The sequence below is a fragment of the Microchirus variegatus genome (assembly GCF_963457635.1).
Source record: "Microchirus variegatus genome assembly, chromosome: 3".
NCBI lineage: Eukaryota > Metazoa > Chordata > Actinopteri > Pleuronectiformes > Soleidae > Microchirus > Microchirus variegatus.
Window position 1 is genome coordinate 53,790 of NC_139804.1, and position 16,778 is coordinate 70,567.

General features: G+C 40.1%; 2 protein-coding genes across 2 annotated transcripts; both read left to right on the plus strand.

Moving 5' to 3' along the window:
* Positions 1 to 832: 832 nt before the first annotated feature.
* LOC310924573 (extracellular calcium-sensing receptor-like) lies at positions 833 to 4,261 on the plus strand (the record flags this gene model as incomplete). The annotated part of the gene is made up of 6 exons (XM_083886355.1): positions 833 to 1,032; positions 1,120 to 1,408; positions 1,553 to 2,365; positions 2,451 to 2,678; positions 2,758 to 2,884; positions 3,342 to 4,261. The coding sequence occupies 6 exons, from the start codon at positions 833 to 835 to the stop codon at positions 4,259 to 4,261; spliced, it is 2,577 nt and encodes an 858-aa protein (XP_083742481.1).
* A 3,047-nt stretch (positions 4,262 to 7,308) lies between these two features.
* Positions 7,309 to 14,789, plus strand: LOC310924574 (extracellular calcium-sensing receptor-like; the record flags this gene model as incomplete). Its single annotated transcript, XM_083886356.1, has 9 exons — positions 7,309 to 7,355; positions 8,993 to 9,115; positions 9,278 to 9,566; positions 9,647 to 9,733; positions 10,059 to 10,250; positions 11,009 to 11,542; positions 12,028 to 12,252; positions 13,660 to 13,783; positions 13,888 to 14,789. The coding sequence occupies 9 exons, from the start codon at positions 7,309 to 7,311 to the stop codon at positions 14,787 to 14,789; spliced, it is 2,523 nt and encodes an 840-aa protein (XP_083742482.1).
* Between the last annotated feature and the right edge of the window lie 1,989 nt (positions 14,790 to 16,778).

Genomic DNA, 16,778 nt, shown 5'->3' on the forward strand with positions numbered 1-16,778 from the left:
GTATACAGAATCATTAATAAATAAACTATGACATGACTCAGATTTACACTGAGGTTCATGTGATGCCTCCATGTGGTTTAATTATCTTTGACACATTGATGTCCATACAGAGGTCCAGAACAGTCGTGGACACTTTTACAGCATTAAGTTTGAATTTCAGGGGGTCCCAGTTTGCCCAGACTCAGAGGTTAATAAGAACACACCATGTATCAGACCTTATGGCACAAACATCCTCTTCTCCTTGTATGGCTGTAGCTGCTGTCATCAGGGTTAGAAAAGAAAAGAAAAGAAACACAATAACAGATATGATAGTGTGACTATTCATCATTTTTAAAGTTTTCATTCATGTTTTCCACCTGTGCTTTTCTCACTGACAAAATCAAGTCCTTCCACAGAACGATACCCAGTACAACAGTGACCACAAGCCGAGCCGAGCAGGTTCTTTTAAGCTCCTTTAAGTTCTTTTAAGCTCTTTCAGGCTCTTTTAGTCAAGCTCTTTGCTTCTTTTTGCCAAAGCAGAACAGGACGGGGAAGACGACATCAAACTCATTCTGAATGTAACTAAACTGTTGTGCTCCTCTAAAATGTCAATCGAAACACGATCAGTACATTTAGGTGACATCTATGAGTGATATGTGAAAGAAGAGTCATATAAGCCTTTCCAAACAATGAAGTAAATGCAGAAACGCTCGATTTCTTATTCTAAAACCTACAATCTCACAGATTTGAGTTTCATGTCCTGAGGCTGGACTCTAGCTCCTCCTTGTTTTTAAATGTGTATAAAGCTCTGCGGTGAGATGTGGAGCTGGTTGACCTGCAGCAGAGCACAGCTATGCGTTTGTTCATTCTGCTGCTCGTGCTTCTGCTCATTGTAGATGGAGAGTGTGTTTGTCGACTCCAGGGCTCAACACAACCACCTGAACTGACTCAGGATGGTGACCTCATTATAGGAGGCATTTTTTCATTTCGCACGGGTCAGGATTATGTGTCCAACACATTTCAGATCATTCCAGGAGAACGAAAGTGTAAAAAGTAGGTGTCGTATTTGTCATATTGTTGTAAAGATGAACATGTTTTTAACATGCTGAGATATGATCTTCACTTTTTTCACCATGTCAGCTTTAATTTGAGAGAATTCAAATTTGCTCAAGCAATGATCTTTGCTATCAACGAGATCAACAACAATCCTGAAATGATGCCTAATGTTCAACTTGGCTACAAGATCTATGATAACTGTGGGACCATGGACATCCTGAGAGCAGCCCTGGCTCTGCTCAGTGGAATAAAGGGAGAGTTCAGTGATGATGGCTGCACTGATGCTAACACAGTGCTAGCTATCCTTGGACATTCAGGATCAGTGCCAACGATTGCATTTGAAAGAGTTGTTGGAAGGTTTCATATTCCTGTGGTAAGTATGACAAATATAGAATAGTAAATATGTGTAATATTGTGTTAACAGATATTTATATATATATATATATATATATATATATATATATATATATATATATATATATATATATATATGATTACATCTATTATGTCATTGCAGATAAGTCATTTTGCCACATGCTCCTGTCTGAGCAACAGGAAAGAGTATCCCACCTTCTTCAGAACAATTCCCAGTGACTACTATCAGAGCAGAGCACTGGCAAAGCTGGTCAAATTCTTCAGTTGGACTTGGATTGGAACAATAGCTGTCGATAATGAATATGGCCGCAGTGGCATCGCTGCATTTATCCAAGCTGCGCAAGAATATGGAATTTGCATCGAGTATTCAGAATCCTTCTCGTCGTCAGATCCACCCGATCGTCTCCAAAGAATAATAGACATCATTAAACGAGCTGACTCCAGAGTCATTGTGGCTTTTATGTCTCACAGAGAAGTCAAGTTGCTGGCAACAGCATTGCACAGAGAGAATATGACAGGACTGCAGTGGGTTGGCAGTGATGCCTGGATCACAGATCATTCTCTGACTGACATCGAGGGACACGACATCCTGCTGGGTTCACTCGGCTTCACCGTCAGCCAAGCTGAGATCCCAGGGCTGGAGAGGCACCTGAGGCAGCTCCACCCCTCACACCATCCTGACAGTCAGTTTGTCAGAGATTTCTGGGAAGATGTGTTTGACTGCTCACTAAATACAAGTGCAAACACACACAGAAGACCATGCAGCGGCTCTGAGAGCTTAGAAAATGTAGAATCAAAATTCACTGATGTGTCTGAGCTGAGATTTACTAACAATGTGTACAAGTCAGTCTACGCAGTGGCTCATGCTCTTGACAACCTGATGAAATGTGAATATGGTAAAGGGCCCTTTGCATCTGGGATGTGTGCAGATATAAGACACATTCAGCCTTGGCAGGTGAGGAACCGACAGTAAAGAATGACAGGGAACTCATTCAAAAACGTGTAGGTCATGTAATTGCTGTATAATGTGTCAAATGCAGGTGGTGCAGTATCTCAGCACTGTGAATTTTACCACTGTGGAAGGGGAACGAGTTTATTTTGACAACAATGGAGACTCACCAGCAAGATATGAACTCATTAATTTACAAGTGAGAAACAAGGGGACCATGGCAGGAGTAACAGTTGGCCTTTATGATGCTTCTCTTCCAGAGAGTCATCAGTTTATCATGAATAACATCCCAGTTGTCTGGGGAAATGGACAGACCGAGGTAAAATGGAGAATGGTTTCCTGAATATTGCTCAGAAAAACTTGAAATGAATGTTGACGTCTTTGTTTCTGATGTGCAGAAGGCGCCCAAGTCTGTCTGCTCAGAGAGTTGTGTTCAAGGAACCTATAAAGTCCTTCAGAAAGGAAGAGCAGTGTGTTGTTATGACTGTGTGCTCTGTCCAGCAGGTCAAATCACTAATACAACAGGTTAGTGTGTGTGTGTGTGTGTGTGTGTGTGTGTGTGTGTGTGTGTCCTCACAGCCTCACACTAATATTACATATAACATACATCACAGAATATGTATTTATGGAGGGATTTAAAGTTAATAAAAAATGTAAATAATATTTAATCCTAAACTCCACATTAAGAATTATGGCCAAAACGGTCACAAATATTTTGATCAAGATTCAGGTTATGAGAAGTTATTATTTGTCATTGGCATCAACCACCAATATTTTCATTTCAATGTTATCTGTTAACTGTGTTTATTGTGTCCAGCTTTGAACCTTGATGATTGATGGTTTTGGAGAATTTTTATTTTTGGGAACCTCTGTTGTTCTCTACTGCAGAAAATATGACAGTATTTATATTTGCTGTATATATGATGATATTTATATACAATGTTGAGCTCTGAAATGACGAGTATTGTTGTTTATTTTGCAGATTCAGTGGACTGTATCAAATGCTCACTGGAGTACTGGTCCAATGAGAAAAGAGATGTCTGCATCCCCAAAACCAAAGAATTCCTGTCGTATCATGAAATCCTTGGAACTCTCTTAGTTATATTTTCTCTGCTGGGTGTTTTTTTAACTTTGATAACGATACTTGTTTTCTACTGTCACAAAGAAACTCCTCTAGTACGAGCCAACAACTCTGAGCTGAGCTTCCTGCTGCTCTTCTCCTTGACTCTGTGTTTCCTGTGTTCTCTGACCTTCATCGGCCGGCCGTCTCACTGGTCCTGCATGCTGCGACACACTGCGTTTGGCATCACTTTTGTCCTCTGCATCTCTTGTGTTCTGGGGAAAACCATTGTTGTTTTAATGGCCTTTAAAGCAACACTTCCAGGCAGTAATGTGATGAAATGGTTTGGACCCGCACAGCAGAGACTCAGTGTTCTGGCGTTCACTCTCATACAGGTTTTCCTTTGTATTCTGTGGCTGACGATCAAACCTCCTTATCCTTTCAAAAACCTGCTGCTGTATGAGGACAGAATCATCTTAGAGTGTGCTCTGGGTTCACCCGTGGGCTTCTGGGCTGTGTTAGCATACATAGGACTCTTAGCTTTGTTATGTTTTGTTCTGGCCTTCTTGGCTCGAAAGTTACCCGATCATTTTAACGAAGCTAAGTTCATCACGTTCAGCATGTTAATATTCTGTGCAGTCTGGATCACATTTATTCCAGCTTATGTCAGCTCACCTGGAAAATTCACTGTGGCTGTGGAGATATTTGCAATTTTAGCCTCGAGTTATGGACTTCTTTTCTGCATATTTGCCCCAAAATGTTTTGTGATATTGTTTCGGCCTGAACACAACACCAAGAAACACGTCATGGGGAAAACATCTCATCATGATATACAATATTAAGCACTGTCCTTATTTAGTCATTTTAGTTTTTCTTTACCTGACTATACTGCATAAACGGTTTAATAATGAACACATATTTAATGTTTCCAGTAATTCTGTAATTATCCCATTAAATGTATTCATACTTTTTCATGCATATAGAGTATCAGAGAAGAGACTTTATTCTCCAAAGATTAAATATTTATTTTCTCTTCAGTTTTTCAGTCACTACCCCTAATAGAAAAAACTAAGACCCATCCCCCAAAAATATTCTGAAAAAGCAAAAGTGAGTTGTTGAGTTACATTCAGTGTGTCCTTATTTCTTTGAGATTTCAGCCGTCACTTTTCTAAAAGAAATATTTCAGGAGTCCGCTGAGGGTTAGCGTTAGGCAGCACCTTGAATCATTGTGACCACAATTACAGTACAAGTATCTCTGGTTCTTGTCTAATATCCATAATATTTCTCCCCAGTTTATGATCAACACCAATGTTTGTTAACCTACAGCCATTTGAGGAGTTAAAATCAACAATGATCAACATAAGGAGGGCGTCATGTTTAAGTGATTAACTGAAGAAGAACAGCTGATTATGAGGTCATATGATGTGTTTAACAATGATCTTGATATGTGGAAAACGTTGTTTTTGTACCACATACGAGGCAAGATGTATCAGGACTGACGAATCATGTCATGTCATCAACGTCATTCTGTGAAGTGACATAAGATGGGATTTATACCTAAAAAGGAGAAAGCAATTCAAAAACAAGGGTAGAATTTCAACTAAACTATGAGGCAACAAACTGTAAATAAGTTCTAGATAAACACAAAAAAACAACACTGAAGGAAAAACAAAATGAAGTAAAGGAGTTCCCATGTGTTTAAAACTCCTGGTGGAAAACGTTCCCACGTTACATTTAGCTTCAGTGAGAACAACAGATTTGTTCAAGCATAAAAAACAGGATCTTTACTAATGAAGTCCTCTTTCATAACATGAACGTGTTAAACTTAAATTGATTAAGGATTTGTTTTGATCCCTCTTGACCTTCCCTGTTATTTTGTTCTCATCAATCACCTCCTGTAAACGGTGCCATGTCATTGCTTCAAACAAAACAACATATTTCTTCTGATTATTATATATATATATATGTATATACATAATTCTATAAGTTAGATAACCTAAAACACCAGTCCGTTTTACTTTAATGTACATTAGTATATAGTTCAATCAGGAGAGACGAGTGGATCATGGAGTCATGGATCAGATCTCAGACCAGGTCTCATCTGTGTTGCTGAGTCAGATCAGGATCATTAGATAATTCTGCATTTATCCAAACCTGATTAGACATATATGCTGAGTGGGTGACATACGTATGTTCACATGTTGATGCTACTCATGATGAATGAGTGAATGAATGAATGAGGAAGTAGATTTTCAGATTGCTTTGCTCTCACATTTCTGGATTGCCGGTCATAATGTCTTACTCCATATTTGATAATCCAATGGAGTATTGTTGTTGAAGTGAACACAACTGCACCAGGTGCAGTGACTTTGCTGTTATGACTGTATACCATGTCCAGATGGAGAAATTAGCAGGTTATAACTGGTTTGCTTGAATAAGCTTAGCTTATAATCTAACCAACCTCATTATCTCCTTGAAAAACAGACTGTGTGAAATGCATCAAATGTCCCATTGAATATGAGGAGTTTCTGTCCTATTCATGGGAATTATTTTAACAATGTTTTGTTTGGTGGGAGAAGTTCTGACTATTTTAGGAAGCTGTATAAATAAAGATTGATCGATTGATTGTTTCTGGAAAACAAACAGAAAAGTTATATATCTGCTCAATGCTGCTCATACATCAGAAAACTTTCTCTCTCACATGGACTAGGATTTTGTAAATATGAATATGATTTTATTTTGAATACTTCCTGTCAGTCATTATTTGAACTGTGTCACAAACACTAACCCTAACCCAGACGCCCAGTGAGTTCCCTGCTACACTTGATAATAAGCAGAGATGAAGCCTTATGTCACGAAGTGGTTAGTTTAGTTGGTGTTTTTAGTTTTTGTTATGTCACTTCCTGTTTTACTTTGGTGATGGATTTCCACACTCTCTGTCTTCACTGCGCCCCGTTGATGAGTGACCACTTACACCTGGTGATGATTACCACTGTTTCCTTTAAAAGCCTCACTCTTGTCAGTGCGTCACACATATTCAGAGAAGATCAAGTCATCGATTCAAGTGTTTGTATCTCGTCGTTCATAGTGATATTGCAGCAAGGCTGTAGTGTTATTTTCTGTATTTTGTGGAGATTTTGAGTCTGTTTGCGCCCTCCCTGAGTTTTTTTAATTGCTTATTCAAACAAGCTTCAGTTCTCATGCAATTGAGTTCACGATCCTGACTCCAATCCTGACTCTATGTAACTGGTCCTTCCAACAAATGAGCCAGTGCCAAAGGTGAGGCTGTGAGATCAGTCACAGCCTGAACCAGTCAGTCTGTCCAGCCATGATGACGAGACAAAGCGCTTCATATAAAAACACATTACAGCTGACAGGCGAGTTACCCACGGATTTACCAGGAATTAACTTGTAACTGAATGATTCCTCAGTGAGGAGGCTTTGTCATTGGCTTTGTTACCAACGCTAAACCGGCAGATCTGCATTTGGGACACGGCTATAGATTATCCTGTATCTGTGCTCGATTGTTCGTCCTTCATCCTTGAACTACCCGGATGAATTTGAATTGTTGAACTGAATGCGAAGATATCTGGCATGTTGAATTTGAAAAATTCAATTTCAAATTATACTATTCAGTTTTTCAATGCAATAATTCAAATTAAACTATACAATTTCAAATTGTGTGATTCACATTAATTTTTTCCAATACAATAATTCAAGTTTAGTAATTTATTTGGTTTCCTTTCTGTCCAGTGATTCCTGATTCACCTGGTTTTTTTTTGTTGTCTTTGGACTTTGATTGCAAAAATCATGGTCTGAATCCAGCACAAGAGACAAAACGGTTCCAGACCATCGTGACAGCGCGGCGTTACATTGGCTCAGCCCGATCATGCCCCATCCAGTGGGTCAGGGACATGTCCCTGGTTGTGCTGGACAGTGAGTGGCTGTAAATTATTTCTTCCAGGGTCAACCTGGAGCCAAGCCAAAACAGCACCTTATGGGCAAAGAAATTAGATGATGAAACACAAATAAAGGCCAGAGTGACCCTTCTCCCAGTAATGGTGATATTTACCAGACTGTTTAATGGTTTGTGTAACATAGTTTGTTTTTCTTTTAATATGTTTCCATGCCTTGTCACTCATTCTCCTGTCATTTCAGACCCCGCCTTTTTCTCCATGCCCTGAAATCAGCTCATGACCCGCACCTGGTTTTCCCCGCCCATCTCCTCACCTGCAGTCCATTTACTTATTAGTTCCTCTGTTTATGTAGCAGCCCATTTTCATTCAACTCCTGCCAGATTGTCTTGTGTAGTTTTGTTTACCAAGCGTTGCCAGCATGATCTTGTTAGCCTTGTTCTGACCCTGTTTTGCCTGTCTTGAACTTCTGATGCCTGCCTGTCCCTTGTCACATTTGTTGACTGTCTCATTGTCATGCTTTTGGGTTCTTTCTCTTGTCAGTGATGGCGAGCATGACAGTTTGGACATGAACATGGTGAACTTAAAGCATTTGGACAGCATGCATGTGTCTAAACACAAATGCTTGGTGCAGATTCGACCATGTGCATCCACGTTGCAGCAAATTCCAGTGTCATGGTGAAATGTCATTCCCTGCACCATGGCCTTCACCATTCCACAAACATTTAATTTTTCATAACTTCAACTTTTCTTCAAATTACTAATCTAAAATGACCAACTACCTCTTGAGTGTATGTAATGACAACCAGAGTTTTTTTTTGTAGATCTTAACACAATATCACTTGTTTTACTCAGGAAATTCAAGTTTTGTGTTTCATAGTGATCATGCAAATTCAATGCTGCGCCACAGCCACACCCTGTAAGGAAGCTGGGAACTTTTATTAACTTCATGTTTAAAGATCACACATATGTTCTGTACAGGTCAACTCAGTAGGTCACTTGATCTTTGTCTAGTTCTTGGTCCGATCACCCTGCCAAGTTTCGTGCATGTACTGTAAATGAAAACTTGCACCATTCAGTTTGTGCAGAGCACCGTGGAATCATATTAGCACGTAATGACTGACAAATATTAAGTACTTGAAAGTATGTCAGAAATACTGAACAGAGACCCAAACACTTTAATATGAAATGTTGAATGTCATTTAAGATCAGGAGAAAAGTTCCTGGGGTCATGACAACAGTACAGGATTTTTTACTTTCATCTTCATGACGGTAACCAAACAGAAACCATGAGACACAAATGTCTGTTGCCTCTTTACGTACAAAAACAAATATGTACATTATCACATGAGACAGTATTTGTTTGTGCATTTGTCTTTGTATTTTCTTTATTTAGGGCCTTATCTTTTTCCCCACAGTTTGCATTAACCCACTTGAGCCACCTGATTGTGGACGTCTGTCCAATCCAAAGCCACTCTGTGACTGAGAAGGTGTGATAGACTTTATAAAGTGCCTTATCTTTGGCTCTGTCCCTCTCATTCTATCCTCAGCCCAGTGAAACATTATGACTTCACTTGCTTTATTTTCTCTGCTTTATTCTGTCAGTGTCCTCACTTTAACTGATCGCTCACTTTCCTCAAAGTGCACTCTTCTTAACAGCTTCCAGCCAGGCTTTGTGGTCCAGGGTGACTATGTCATCGGTGGGATTTTCCCCCTGCATTTTAATCTGAAAATGCCAGACCTTAACAGTTCCTACAGACCACCACCAATAAACTGCAATGGGTGAGTTTCAAAGATGATAGTGGGAGGATTTGATACTTGATACTTTATCCTGTGAATTATGTCTAATATTGAACCCTTAATTTAAAATGGAGAAGACTGAATGTGTTTATAATCATTAGAGTTTTTAATTAAACAGACAACATTCATCTGTATCAGCCACAGATTTGATCCCAGGGCTTTCCGGTGGGCTCAGACTATGAGACTGGCAGTGGAGGAGATAAACCAGAATCCAGGGCTGTTGCCGAATCACACTCTGGGCTACAATATATTTGATTCATGTGGATATCCACTGACTGTACAGAGAGCTGTTTTATCGATGCTGAATGGGGTGAGTGAGGAAAACTCTTCTATGTGCACAAATGCCTCGTCACTCCTCGCTGTGATTGGGGCTTCTGGATCTGCTCAGTCTATTGTTGTGTCAAGAATCCTGCAGCCATTCAGGATCCCCATGGTAACAGTGACTTTATTTATGTCAATCTTCACAAAATTATTCTTCTTGTCTCAGTAACACTGCACTCTGTTTTTACACAGATCAGCTACTTTTCTTCATGTGCATGTTTGTCAGACAGACAAACATATCCAACCTTCTTCAGAGTCATTCCTAGTGATGACTACCAGGTAAAATGTAGAACATGTGGTCAGTTGTTGTTTTCAGTCAAAGCTCAACACATTTTCTACTCTGTCATCAGATATAATTATTACAACTACCCTTAAAGCTTTAAACTGTACAATTAAAACTTGAATAAAAAAGAGGCAAATCTTCAAACACCAATTAATGGATTTAAACATATACGTTTTTTTCTTTCTTATATTATGTTAAAGTTCTCTTCAGGTTTGGTCGTTATAATAATCACAGTTGATAATCCTTTATTGTTCTAATCCTTATTATTGATGTTTGTTGATGTTTTTCTGCTGGTCGATTGTCTTGTTCTGTTGAGCCCAGGTCAAAGCCATTGCACAGCTGCTGGTGCACTTTAAGTGGACTTGGGTGGGGCTGCTGCGAGGAGACCATGAATATGGTCGCTCTGCTGCAAAAGGTTTACTGAGAGAATTGCAGGACACCAAAGTATGTGTAGCGTACCAAGAAATTATTCCTCTGCTCTACGCTCACGAGGCAGGACTAAGGATCATGAAGGTATGAAAACACTGAGGGCGATGTTGACTTCGACACAGACCTTTCATACACACTAAGAAATCAAAGAGACTGTACCTAAAAAGGTACAAATGCTTTGTTGCTCCAGTGGTACTCCAAGCAGTGTACCTTTAAAATTAGTACATTTTTGTACCTCTAAAGAAACATTTCTGCACCCCTAGTGACAAGAATGTACCTTTATGTCCTGGTACAAAAAAAGTACTGATTGGTACACACTGAGAAAGGTACAGTGCTTGTACCCTGATAGGGTACCACCGGAGCAACAAAGCATTTGTTGCCTTGTTAGGTACAGTCTCGTACTTTGATTTCTTAGTGTTGACCCATTCACACACTGCTGGCACAGCCATCAAGTCCACAATAGGTCAGTACACATGCTTTTCAATCAAGGATCAGAATCACAAAACACGAGACAATGTCCATAAAATGAAGAGCTCATAACACGAGGAAAATGAATTATGTCACAGGTGAAACTATTGGGGCAGAGCAGACAATGTTCGTACCAAAATACAACAGGAAGAGATGAATCATGTAAACAAAAACATGACCTGGTAAAAGCACCAGCTTTGCATCAGCTCAAAGTGTTTTTCATTTTCTGAAAAATTATCACCTGAAATATTGATCTACACTAAGGTCTATAGAAATACTAGTTGTTTTTCACTCTGTACATCTGAGTTTTTCTTATTGTCACAGTTTTGTTTTTGCCTCCTTCTGTCATCTACATTATCTGACCCTCTGTAAAGGTGATGCGCAGCTCTAATGCAAAAGTGGTGGTGGTATTTGCAGCTGAAGGGGAGATGACACCTTTCTTGAGAGACTACATGACTCTGAACATTACTGGAATCCAGTGGGTGGCGAGTGAAGCCTTGGTCACAGCATCAGTCTTTTCAGGGAGAGAGTATTACCCTTACTTGGGAGGAACCATTGGGTTTGGCATCAGAAAAGGTCATATCTCCAGACTGGGTGACTTTCTGCAGACAGTAAACCCTCAGAGATATCCTGACAATGTGCTGGTGCATGAGCTGTGGGAGTCTCTGTATGGTTGCAGTCCTTTTCCATCCTCTGTCACCAAGATGCCGCCCTGCTCTGGGCAGGAGTCTCTGCTGGAACAGCACTCAGCCTACATGAATACATCCAGCCCTAGAGTCGCCTATAATGTCTATAAGGCTGTTTATGCCATTGCTCATTCCCTGCACAACCTCCTCCTCTGTCAGCCAGGGAGAGGGCCTTTCCTGAACAACTCATGTGCTCAGAGCAACAACATAAACCCTTGGCAGGTACTGTATCATCCACTGTTTCTTTACCATTACAAACTGTGGGTCAAAGGTGGTCGGCCCAATGGTGGGCCTTGAAAGTATTGTAGGTGGGATTCAGACCGATTATTTTCCATTTAACAAATGTATTTAACATACTATACAGGTCTGGAATAAATTAAGAGACCACTGCAAAATTAGTTTGTGTTTTTTTGTATTTTCCCAAAATTCTAATTTAAAATATTGTCATTTAGAGCATGTATTTGCAGAAAATTATTAAATTAAATTGAATTGAATTTCACAACCATAAGTCGAGCCAACATGGGCCTCATTACTGCAGACCACGTGTAACCACACTAACCCAGGATTCCACATCAGGTGTCCTGAGAGATCATCTGAAATCGTCAGGAGTGCTCACTAATACAGATTTTAACACATTTGAGTAATAATAATACAACATAAGCCTTTGTGTTGCATGTAGAAATCATTTTGCCTTTCTAATTTTCAAGCTGCAACACTACCTCCAGGAAGTGAACTTTCAGATTGGTGGTGAGGAGGTGGACTTTGATGCCAAGGGCGACTCTGTACCCTATTATGATATCATCAACTGGCAGAGAGGCACAGACGGAAACATTGAATTTGTCAATGTGGGTTTGTTTGATGGAACCAAGGCTGTTGGAGAGGAGCTGCTGATTCAGGAGGACGGGATAATGTGGGCAGGACATCAGAGTGAGGCAAGCTGCTCACACTGTGTTTTCACCTTCATCAGATGCCAACTGTTGAAGTTCTGTAGGTTGAGATGGAGGTAAGTCAGGTGGTCAGAACAGACTGGATCTGATACAGGCCGGGGGCCCGTTTCACAAAAGTAAGATAAGGGATTAAGCCGGGCTATGTTGCTTATCCCGGCTTAATTTATCCGTGATCCGGTTTCTCAAAAGCAGGATAGGGGAAGGCAGGATATGTTATGACATAAGTTACCATGGAGATTTATCCTGTGGCGTTAGCTTCAACTATACCCATGGTCATGATCTTAACATTTGTAATCATTGATTACAATAATTGATTTATTTATTGAAAATTATTAATAATAATTGTATATTCATACACACAATAGAAATACAAAAACACATCAAAAAGTAACACAATGCTGCTTTATTGAATTAGGATAAATCAAAGCAAGTAAATCAGCTACTTTCAAAATTGAAGAAAGCACTTATTCAAAGATCATATTATAGAACATAAGAATAAATGCACATTCAAAGGTCTGAATATATATAATACAGAGCCCACATGTCTGCACATTGAAATGAATGCAGGACAAATCCATACACAAATGAAAAGACAAATGAATGGATGCCTCCCAGCAGCTTGTATGCATACACTATACAACACAAACATCATTAGAGGACAAATATTAATGCATATTGCATATTAACTGAACTAGATGGCAGGATTGTCCCAGTCCATGTGTGATGGCACTCTGAAGCCCTCTCCTTCCTCAGGCAGGACACACTGAAGGACAGCACAGATAATGTGTTTGTAGACATCCTGTAGGTAAAATAATGTATGCTTGTGCATTGTTGAGTATTAGTCAGGGCACTTGAAATGTGCTACAACACTCAAATGCATCTGCACTATGATGTGTTTGGTGACCTACTATCCACTGCTGTTTTCCTCATGGATCTTTCTTTGTGGAACTTCAGAATGAGTTTGTCTCTGTATGCTGGTCTGGTGACCCCTCCTGGGTCTGACCTCGCCTTTTGTCTCACGTCAGCTGGGATTGGTTCCAGCTCCACGTGACTCTCATGTGCAGGATAAAGCGGTAGACAATGAATGAATCATTCTTGATTACATTAATTGCTTCTGAAAGAGCTCTCAGAGATCTACAGCTAAATATATTTAACAGAACCCAGTCCTCAGTGTACAGCTTGTAAACATGTGACCATCTAAAGGTGGTTTGAAGACTACCAGCATACCTGTAGTGTAGACTGACATCTGCAGACCAAACATATCTAGCCAATATAAAACTCAACACACTTGAGAACCTAGAAGTAACAAATATTTTATTGACAAGTGGTTTTGAGGAATTTTCCACCTGTCAATAGATTAACCAATAAAATTAACCAATATCACCACTCTAGGTGCCAGTGTCTGTGTGCAGTGCCAGTTGTCTTCCAGGCTCCCGGAAGGCTGTCCGTCGTGGGGAGCCTATCTGCTGCTTTGACTGTGTACCATGTGACAGCGGCAAAATTAGCAATCAGACAAGTGAGTTTGAGCTGAACAATAACAAGTCAAAGCAAATCCCTTCTTACAATTGTAGTACAGAAGTATTGCAATAGTGACAATTGTTCATACTTACTTCCCTTTAGATTCAGTAGACTGTACAATTTGTCCTGAGGATTTCTGGTCAAACAACGACAGAACAGCCTGCATCTCCAAGAAAGTGGAGTACTTGAGCCTGGATTTATTGGGAATAGCCCTGACAGTGATGTCTGTGGTGGGCGCCTGCTTCACTCTGGCTGTCTGTGGAGTTTTCTTCTGTCACAGACACACAGCCATCGTCCGTGTGAATAACTCTGAGCTCAGTTTCTTCATACTGTTTGCACTGACTCTGTGTTTCCTGTGTTCTCTGCTTTTCATTGGAAAGCCAACACATTGGTCCTGCATGCTGCGCCACACTGCCTTTAGCATCACATTTTCACTGTGTATTTCCTGCATCCTGGGGAAGACCCTGGTGGTACTGGCTGCGTTCACTGCCACCAGGCCAGGGCACAACATCATGAAGTGGCTGGGGCCGAAGCAGCAGAGGACCATTATCTCCAGCTGCACTCTGGTTCAGATGGTTATCTGTGCTGCTTGGCTCATTGATGCTCCCCCATTTCCATCCAGAAATACACAATATGAACATTCAAAGATCATACTGGAGTGTAGTGTGGGCTCTAGCCTGGCATTCTGGTGTGTTCTTGGATATATTGGTCTACAGGCCTGTCTGTGCTTTGTATTGGCTTTTCTGGCTCGAAAGTTGCCGGGAAACTTCAATGAGGCCAAGTTCATCACATTCAGCATGCTGATCTTCTGTGCTGTGTGGCTAGCATTCATCCCTGCTTATATCAGCTCCCCTGGAAATTATGCAGATGCAGTTGAGTCGTTTGCCATCTTGGCCTCCAGCTTTGGCTTATTGTTCTGCCTGTTTGCTCCAAAGAGTTACATTATTTTACTGAAGCCTGAAAAGAATACAAAACAGCACCTGATGGGCAAAGAACAGAAATGATGAAACACCAATTACATGCGAAATAGCATTTTTATTGTTAAATGTTGTTTTAGCCTGCAGTCACAGGTGTACAAAAATTAATGTATTGTCTAAGAAATGTAAGATTACATTGATCTGAGTTTCCATCCGTCAGTGCCTGTTTCCTCCGGTTTCCTCCCACAGTCCTGCAGATCAGGTGAAATGGACAATCGCCTGATTTGAGCCATGTCCAGGCTGTGAACCTGCCTCCTCGTTACTCTCATGTGGTGGATAAAGTGGTATTGAAGGGTTAGATTAGGTTTGTCTGAAACCTTCTGAGCAGATCATCATGCCCTGGAAATTCTATCAGGCTAGAAATGTTTAATAAAAGGATCATGGTGGTCATTTAGAATACTTTTTTCTTTATGTGTAATGTATCACACTGGTAATTTGGTGTTTGGTAGAAAAATGATGCTAGCTTACATCAAAGGCAGTACACTTGTCTTTGTGTTTCCCATCGCTGACTGAATCTTACGTCTGTGTTGCATTCAAATATGCAGATATATGTTCAGGTGTGTTTGATGTCAGTGTGACGTGCTGAGAGAAAGAGTTCTGAGGAGCTGTGTGAATCAAAGCACTACTCACACTGGTGTAACCTGATTTGTTTTAATATTGTGTGATAATCGGTGTTAATATTGTGGCAGAGACTATGAACGAAACTTCAGTGGGTCAGAGAATATTCTTTATTCCATTATGAAGACAATTAGCGCTCATGCCTGTTCAGTAATGTGGCCACATATGTCCCCAAACCACCTCTGGATGTGGTATGTGTCACTAGTCCAGGGTTCAGACCTGTACTTAGTGCAGAACAGATGGATCCCTCTGGAAGGATGTTTACACCAGGTCTAAGCAGGTTTTTCTGTGAATGCATCAAACATCAGTCAAATGAGCATCTGTGACTGAAACTCCTAGTGCAGAATCATGGTAGATGAGCTTTCCCCAGCAGCTTACACACAATCTCTGTGAGCCCAGACCTTTGTTTCAGAACCAACCTGAAAACCACTGAGGATAAGAGGTGAGTTCAGTTCAAACAAACCCAGAGCTAATCTCAGGCCAATAAAGAGAGCTGAGATCACCCAAGTGTCTGCATGTATAAGGGTGTTATCACTGCTTTATATCACGTTTCCTTTTTTATAGAACTCTTTAGTTGTTTGGGCTGCACATATGTATAAGCACAAACCTCAACAATTTAAGTTAATCCAAACTGCCAAAAGGAAAATGTATAATTTGAATTATGACAAATTAATTCCACTATATAAACTTTTTTATTTTTTTACTGTTTTCAACTCATCCTGAAATTAAAGACCCCACCAAAAGGATTGGTTCACTGCTACCATCTAGTGGTCATCTCGTAGCCACTTCACATTCTGTCCATTTGAGGTGTTTCACTGCTGTGAACCATATGCCAATAATAATCTGTGTTAAAAATGTTAATGCCTTCCTAAACTTACATGTACTTGATTTGACCTTTGTTAATTTTTGTCCTTTGGCGTGAACTTTATGATGAAACACTCTGGCACACTCCCTAAAGACCTGTGTGTGTGTGTGTGTGACAGATGATGTCACTTCATGTAGTGTGTCATCAACACTCTTTTACATGCCAACTGGCAATGCCCTCAAACCCTTACATCACCAACCAGATCACATGGGAGTTGGCCTCATGATCAGATACCATCAGGGCCAATGTTCCCTAAAAACTGGATACACCCTACAATGTAACAATGTAACAATTAGAATTAATGACAAACTTTTTTTCAAAATTGTGATTTGTTGTCACTCAAACTTTATAAGTGAACATGTTTTGTTATGTGTTTATTTCCACACCAAGCAAAACAGGTCAAAATGTTTAGCAATTTGGGGAAAAAACATTGAAACATTCACACAATTATCATATGAAGAAGTTATATAAATATAAATATGCCGATAGTCTATTTAAGGGACTTTTTCTTTCACTATTCCCTAACCTTACAT